Source organism: Coenobita brevimanus, chromosome 57, assembly GCF_032717465.1.
Source record: "Coenobita brevimanus isolate Jiangsu-jjx chromosome 57, ASM3271746v2, whole genome shotgun sequence".
Lineage (NCBI taxonomy): Eukaryota > Metazoa > Arthropoda > Malacostraca > Decapoda > Coenobitidae > Coenobita > Coenobita brevimanus.
Window position 1 is genome coordinate 55,698,213 of NC_137010.1, and position 8,647 is coordinate 55,706,859.

At 42.5% G+C, this 8,647-nt stretch overlaps 1 protein-coding gene across 1 annotated transcript in view; it reads right to left on the reverse strand.

Annotated features, from left to right (window-relative positions):
* Nucleotides 1-4,686: 4,686 nt before the first annotated feature.
* Nucleotides 4,687-8,647, reverse strand: part of LOC145402153 (dnaJ homolog subfamily C member 21) — a 24,237-nt gene continuing 20,276 nt past the window's right edge. The window contains exons 11-12 of the mRNA XM_080274274.1: nucleotides 7,722-8,311; nucleotides 4,687-6,706 (exon numbers count right to left, since the gene is read on the reverse strand). Coding sequence (XP_080130400.1) covers nucleotides 6,557-6,706; nucleotides 7,722-8,311 — 740 coding nt within the window. The 3' untranslated portion in view covers nucleotides 4,687-6,556. The remainder of the gene's footprint in view (nucleotides 6,707-7,721; nucleotides 8,312-8,647) is intronic.

Consider the following 8,647-nt stretch of genomic DNA (forward strand, 5'->3'; position numbering starts at 1 on the left):
CAGGCTCACCATGTACTACTATACCGTTACGTGGACGCAAACTTTTATCAGGCACATCAATGAATTATGGGATGATTTTAAAATACCTAAAGCCTAGTGATACATAAATATAGTCTTATATGACTTACCATAATGAAATACACCAAGACTTACCAAAAACAGGCCAATTAGGAGACATAAATCAGGGTCACACTCAATCACACAAAACGTCAACAAACATCAACACTGCCTGTGCAGTATTGCCAAATCCAAAATATGCTAATGTTGCTAAGTACACACACACACACACACACACACAAGTAACAGTGCTCATATCTACAACTAAGTGAAAAATTTTATCTAAATTTCATGTCACTATGGTCTCCCCTTTCCCCCGGGTGGAGGGACGTGCTCGCTTTCTTGTAATTTTTGAACACATTTTTATTATAGCTTTTCATGTCAGGCTAATAAACGTTGGGTATGAATGGATGAAAGACTGATGATATTATGCAACTTCTTTATGGGCCCCTTATCCATCCTGTGGGAGGAAGCATAAATCATATACAGGCACTTCCTCCTGCCTGTATGGGAACCCTAAACTCTTAACAGAGGTGGCAGTACCACCTCCAGGCTACCTGCCCATAAAAAAAAATTTCCTCCCTCTCCCAGGGGCACTGGAACCCAAAATTTCACTTTCAACTCGCAAAAGCTGATAGTGTATTATACTTTATTTCTTCTACTGTCACATTACATAGGATGCACTGGTTTAGTGGGTTAAGGTGCTCCAACCAAATTTGGCCCATGAGGCTTTCCCTCCAGGGGGTGGTTGGGATTTAATGCCCAATTAATGCCATTCATGGAATTGCGAGGCTGGTCACCCTTGCCTTAATGTCAGGACAGAGTAGCCTAATCTCGGATCCCTTATGGGGCAAAAAAGGATTATGAGATAAATGGATACATAGACAGACTGATATAGATTGATGTACAGATGAGTACTTAAACAAGCAGATAATTACATAGACAGATAGATGGATAGACAGACAGATGGATGAACAGATAGATGGATAGACAGACAGATGAATAGATAGATGGATAGACAAACTGATAGATGGAGAGAAAGGCTGATACTGTTGGATGATTTTATTTAGTTTAGAGGACAGGGTTTGTGAAGACTGTATATAATCCATCTGGTGCTGCAGGACACCATCATGTGGCAGCACTGATACAACCAGACAGCTTCACTGTCAGGTAATACAAACACCCCTTGGCTCGATCCCTCCTGTCACCCAAAAAGATGATGGTGAACTACAGGAGGGCTATCTGTAGGTTCACATACAGGGCAACAACAAAAAACAACTTCTGTTTGAAAATTTAACAGTAAGGTGCATTAAAACATTGGAATGTAGTGAGAATGAATTTATAAATGTCATGAGATTTTTTTTACCTCACCAATGTAAACTCTGATGAATGCAAATGCCACGTCATAATAAATCTATCTACTGTATCAGTGCTGGAGACTGTTGCCTTCAAGTGGTGGCACTGATATGGCTGGGCAATGGTGCTTCTTGTTAAATGTACCACAGCTTCTTCCCTAGCTCTCTAGCCCCCAAAAGGAGAGTGGGTTGCAGGAGGAGGGTAACTTCAGCCTGCAGCCCACCAGGTTCATGTTCAGATGAGCCTGGGTTCACAGCTATAACTTCTGCTTTTGTCAGTCTATACATCCGTCAGTTATCCAATCCTTTTTTTGACCCTTCAAAAGCACAGGGACACAGCATAAGGTTACTCAATCCAGGTTTTTAAGGTGAGGATGACCAGTTGCTCTGATGTATGAAGGCCGGGCGGGTCTCTGGTGTGCAAGTAGTGCATTAAACCTGTTGCCCTCAGTTTCTTGGATGCCTGGTGGTCTAGTGAATCAAGGTGCCCCAATTCGGTTCAGCCCAGTTAAAGGTTATGAAGCCATATTTGTCTTAGTACTGATTAACTTCCCCTACAGCCAAAAAATAAAAATAAATAAAGAGAGAGAGAGAGAGAGTGCCTGCCCCATAAGTTTTGCCTGGGTTTGTGATTTAGTGTCTGTGCTTACTGTGTTAAACTGGATGTGTTCAGTAAGGGTCTACTTCTAAAGAATGGCTGGGGTTTGTTGATCATGTATTGCCACTCAGGGATTAGCAACTGGTCACTTTTGCCTTAAATATCTGCACTGAGTAATGTAGTCAATGCCCCTGTGCTCAAAATGGAGTCTGTATTCTTGTTGGTAAAGGAAGCTCCCTAACACCTCCTCCTAAGCAATTTATTTTACTTATCATACCTAGCTGTCCTCTTCTGTGTTACGTAAATCTTTCTAATACTCTATCACCATACTCTGCAAAAATAATGTACAATATGATAGCCAGCTGTATCCAAAAATAAACTGGTAAGGAAAAGGTGTTAGGAAAGTTCCATAACCAATGAGCATACAGGCCAGATTAGTGGATGGATGGGACCAAGTGAACAATAGACCCCAGCCACCTCTCCAATGTAAACCCTCATTGATGACATCCATGCAGTGAAAGTACAGTAACTGGATATCTACACATAATCATTCACTTCAGGGTCATATGCTCAAATCTCAGATTGAAAATTGGAATGTAAACCCCAATATTTGACCATAATTTCTGATGCATGCACCAAAGATGTGTAATAACCAAACTGAAGCTTATCAAATTAATCACAGTATCCTGGCTGAGATGTGATCTCAGGCCATCGTGCTTCAGAGGTGCGCACGTTACCACTGAGCCAAAGAGAGGATCCCTGCTTTGCCTCTAAGCAACGCGGGCTTTTATATACCCTATTACATCATTCTTTTCTTCCCTTGGTGACTAATTTTGTCAGTTTTGAACACACTGTAGTTTAGCATCGAAGGCCACCTCTGGGGGCCCTGCGGACCACACTGAACAGCTCGCCCCCAGGATGTAAGGCCTAAGACACTGTCAACAACATCATTGCCTTCTAAGCCTCGCCTCACATCCCACACCGCTGCCAAAGAATGTAATAACTAAACTGAAATGTAACAAATAAATCACACTGTCCTGGCCGAGATTCGATCTCAGGGCTTCGCGCTTCATAGGTGCACACTTTACTGCTCAGCCAAAGAGAGTATCCCCACTTTGCTGCTAAGCAACGTGGGCTTTTATATACCCCGTTACAGATGGAACATGTCTGGCTTTTCTATATATTTGCTGAAGGCACCCTGTATAGTGTGATGCAGGCAAATCCTACCTAATAACCACAAGCATTCCCTAAATGACCATAAAAGTTAGGGGTTTGGATTCCACACTGCGATGTAAAGTTTAAAGCAAATGATCCTTGGATTTATTCAAGGCACCTCCCACTTCAACACCCTAAGATTATTACCAGAGCAGCAGGAAGCACACACAAAACCACTATGTATAATTTGTCTTTTTCCATTTGGGAGAGGGAGGGGGAAGCCCAGGATAAGATGGAGGGATAGAGTGGAGAGGTATATGAGAGAGGGGGGTGTGAGCTGGGAGCAGGGCAGTGAAATGGCGGGGGACAGGGCAACATGGAGGCAATTTGTTTGTGGCCACCCCTTACGGGATTTAAGGCATCTGGCAATAGATAATAGAAAGATAGATTGTTGTTCTGGCCCTACACTCATTTGGACATGAACTAGATCGACTGCAGGCTGAAGTTACCCTCCTAAAGGCCCCTGTCTAATATTAAAGGGACAGGGAGGAGGTTGAGTGGCATTTATATAACCAATGCAGCTCACTACCCAGCTATATTAGTGCCACCACCTGAAGGCATCCCTTTTGAAACTGTAGTGACACTGTAGCCTGATTTTAAAACTATGCAAAGTTTCACAATACAAACAGAATTTTTTTTTCCTGCAAAATGTTATAAAAGGAAAATCAATGACTATAAATAATACAGAATTTAATTTACAGATGATTTTCAAACACAGCAAGAGTTAAATATGGTAACATACACATCTTCTTCCTACAAAACTGATAGGCAATGAAATGTACTGATTACATATACTGCAATATAGTACAGAATTTAAGTTACAAATTATTTTAAAACTGTTGTTATTCTGGCCCCACACTCATCTGGATGTGAACCTACGAAATTTCCCCCACTCAGCAATTCACCTTTCTCATATCAAGGGAGAAAGGGAGTTGAAGGATGTTCATATAACTGGGCAGTCAGCTGTCCAATTACAGCATAATCATTCCACACATACAGGCACCTCTTTTCAAACTGTACTGACTCATAATTATCTTCATTTAAAAACTATCCAAGGTTTCAATAAATGCAGTTGCATCTTTTCTTATAAAATAATCATCATCATCATCCAGACATCCTTTCCCACCCTAGGGAAGGGTAAGGAGTAGCAATGTCCAGACAGCCCAAGTTTACCCACTCTAATGTTGATGATATATCCATCCATCCATCATCCAATCCAATGTTGCCCCATGAGAAGTCTAGGAGCCCAGAGCTAGGAAAGTTGGTCCTGACATTTAAGATGAGAGTGAGTTATAATAATAATCATCATCATCCAGATATCTTTTCTCACTTTGGGATGGGGTGAGATTGAGTCCACAGAGAAAAAAAAAAAAAACTGATTAAACAAACCCCATTTTACAGATGACCAAAACTATGCAAGACTTCAATAAGTATGGTATATCAAGATGTTACATAAGGAAAAGCACTGACCACAGGTAATACCAAAATGAATTGAGTAATGGATTCCTAGCACCATTCATCAGAGACCATATGACACTATCAAAACAAAAGATACATATAGACAATGTGTCTGAATTTTGAAATGACAAAAGATGAAAAGGAAATGTCAATAAAGGTAAAAAGAAACCAACGGAAATACTACAGAATTTAATTTACTGAGGCAAAGACAGTAGCAATACAGTACCATTTATTTTAATTTTGAGAGGCAAGGAACCATAGGCAACATACTGTACACTGTCAGATGGCAAATTTTATTTATTTTTTACACATGCTTTCCTCACTGGAAGCCAAGAATGATTTCCACAATATCACAATTCTTTCCATACAACTGGCAAGGCAAGTTAGAGGAAATTGGTAAATTAGGTCTGTGCATCCAGGCGGGCCCTCCACCTGGGTGCATTGGTGCCACCATGTGAAGGTACTCTCTTGCAGCACCAGCTCAAGTAGTTGTAGTACAGTAGTAGTACTAGTAGTAGCTAACACTAATAGTCAGTAATAGTAGTAGCAGCCCTAGATCCATCAGAAACGTGAGCCCAGTGGACTGCAGAGGGAAGCTGTCTTTCTATTGCACCTCCTCCTTCTTTTGAGGGGATAAAGAAGGGACTGAGGGGCATTGCATAACCAGGCAGCTCCACCACCTGGTCATATCACTGCCACTGCAAGAAGGCATCCCTCACCAGCTCAAGCAGAGAAAGGGTTGATTAGCCCACTGAGCACTGGGACATTTTCTAAATTTAGTCCTGCCATCTTACAATTTTATTCAGCTTGGGGTACACTTTATAAACCAGAAGAGTTACATACAGCCTTAATAAATCCCTTCAGTGCAAGGCATTGAAGGAGACAGATGCCTTCCTCCAGTGGCACTAATAAAGATGGGGTATTCACTGCTCAGTTATACATGCATCGCTCACTTCCCTCCCTATCCCCTAAAAGGATAGTAGACTGCTACAGAAAGGGAACTTCACCCTGTGGTCCACTGAGATCATATTATAGATGAACCTGGGACTGCAACTACTACTACTATGAGAGGCCTTTCCCAAGTTGAAAACAATCGTCTGGTAGCAGCAAGGGAAGTCTGAAAGGAATGTACCTCAAATTCAGGCTTTAATGGGTTGTATATGGGACATGATGAGGCAGCGCAATGGACAGCAGATTTAGATGGCTGGTTAAGTACTCTTGGTATCCCCTTGCCTGGTTGTTTTTAAAAGAGAAGTGAGAGGGGAAAAGAAACATATGGCTCACAGCATTCTAAGTCACACATTGCTTAATTTAAATTAGTATAAGGATATAAATATCTATAATTTATGCTTCCCATTCTGTCTTTGGTCTCCCATCCCCCAGTTATTTTGAGAACAGTGTAACCTTTGGCTTTGATGTGGAGGATGTGCCTGCCTATTATTATCAATCATATGGATAAGAGTATCAATTATTTATGTTTTCCCTTTTCTCCACCTTTTTCCCTGGTTGTGATCTCCCTTCCTCACTCCGCTCTAGGGTGAAAAAGGAGGTCTGGATGATGATGATGATGTGGCCTCCCTTCCCCCACGTATTTTGATAAAATCGTACCTCTCAGCCTTGATATGAATGAAGTGTCAGTCTAATATTATAAACAGTTGTAGTTCCATGTTTGTCTGAAATGTGAACCCAGTCAACTGGAGGCAGAGTTGCTATCATCCTGTAGTCCACTGTCCTCCTTTTGGGGAATAGGAAATAGCTGAGGGACATTTCCTAGGCAGTGGAGCCACCTGGTTATATCAGTGCCACCAGGTGAAGGTGTTCGTCTCCAGCACTCAATTATTATGAATCTCAAAGATATAAAAGTCTGTTAGGCTTATTTATGCTTGCCCTTCTCTCTGCCTTTTTCTCTAGTTTTGGTCTCCTTTCCTATGGTTTTGAGAGCAGCGTGTCCCTCAGCCTTGATGTGGGCGAAGAGCTTGTTCTTGGATGGGTAGACAATGCCACACACTGTACACTGGATCACCTGTAGGGGGGAGTGTGGGGCTGAGATACAAGTGAAGAACAAGAGGAGCGAAAATGCTTTACAGGACTGTGTGGGGTTGAGTGAAAAATAAGTGAAAAGCAAGCTCAATAAGTTATCTGAGAGGAGCATGTGGGGAGACAGACAGCCAAATGAGGAAGTTTGGGTGTGTTATGGTGTTGACAGGGATGTGCTGGAAAGGGATGGAAGTACTCTGTGATTTTCAGACCATTTGGAAAGAGCAAATGATTTAGGGGAGATCCACAAACATTTTTAAGGTGACTGTATAGAGTGTTGTGATGAGAATGGGTTGACTGAGATGGTTTCGGTATGTGGTGAGGATGGAGCATGAGAAATGCGTGCAGAAGGTGAGAGGTGCGAAGGGTAAGAGTACATATGTGAGAGGCAGATATAAGAAGACCTGGGATGTGATCACAGAGTGTGACTTCAGGGATAAGGGAATTTCCAATATTGCTCTCCAAAGAAAGAAGCATTACACATCTCCTTTCTCTCAGGCAACTAAGTAACATTTGGAACTCTAATACCGGTATATTTTTACACTACTGAGCCAAATATAAAAAGCTATGAACATGAACATGAATCTTACATCTGTCAAAAAAGGACGGGCTATCATATTTAAATGGGGGAAATAAACACACTAGCCAGCAAAACGTGAGATCTACATGATGTAATGTATAATAATCTCAGAGTGAAACCAGGCAACACCTGAATCCACCCATGATGAGAGCTTGACTATGAGAGAGAATATCACTGAAGTGGGGGTGGAGGGGGAGAGGAAGAAAGGGGAAACTAAGGAGGAAGTGGAAATGCACATGAATATGGGTATGTGAGTTGGAGGGAGGAAGACCTGATGGCAGAGGGCAAGGTGATATCAAGGCAATTTATGTGGCCAACCTTTGGAATTAAGGCATCTGGCTAAAACACACACACACACACACACAAAGGCAACTTGCAGCTAATGAGTTATTGTACTATGACTCAAAAATGTAAAACCAACCTTGGTCTCATTTTCCGCTGTCTGGTTAGCCTCCTGCGCCTTCTTTCTCGCATCCTTGGCCTTCTTTCCCTTCAGCTTTGGCTTCGACTTTGAGGTGTCATCGTCTTTGCTTCTACTACCTTCATCCTCCCCATCAACAGCCCCTCTACCATCATCTGCCTCAGGGTTTGGTGCATCTGACTGTAACATCACTGAGCTATCACAGATGCCATTTTCAAACACACTATCACCCTCTCTGACATTATTTTCAACCACACTTTCAACCTCCCTCTCACTATCGTTCTCCGAGTCAAGGCTGCATTTTCTAGAGCCTTTCTTTTCCCGACTGGCTGATTTCTTGCCCAGTTTAATGTCCAAGTCTTCAGCTGGGTTTTCAATCACACTTTCACCCTCTCTCTCACTGTCATCTTCAGAGTCAAGTCTCAATATTCTCGCGCTTTTCTTATTCCGGCTGGTTTTCTTGCCCTGTTTTCTTTCCAGTGACTCGTCGGCCAGGCTGGGGGCTTCTTGTGAGGTTTCCATTGAGGTGTTCTTCTTGTTTTTCTTCTTCTTCTTTTTAGAGGACTTTTCAACAGGCGGTAAACCATTCTCTGTAAAGGGCAAGGCAATTGTTACATGTGCATATGGGGTTTCCTGTTCGTATTTTCAGTTAGTTATTTTCCAGGAGGGGCACTAACCCTCCACCAACCCACTTGTTGCCATGCAGGGAACACAAGTTGGTTGGTTATAGGGCTACCACTCAGCGTTGTAAATGCTTTCCTGGTTTACAGGATGGAGAGTGAGAGACTGACAAGGAGAGTGTATGTGAGTGAGGTGAAGGGGGGGAGAGGGATGGGGAGGCCAAGGATGAGATGAAGGGATGGAGTGGAGAGGTATATGAGAGAGGGGGGTGTGAGCTGGGAGCAGGGTGGTGAAATGGCAGGGGA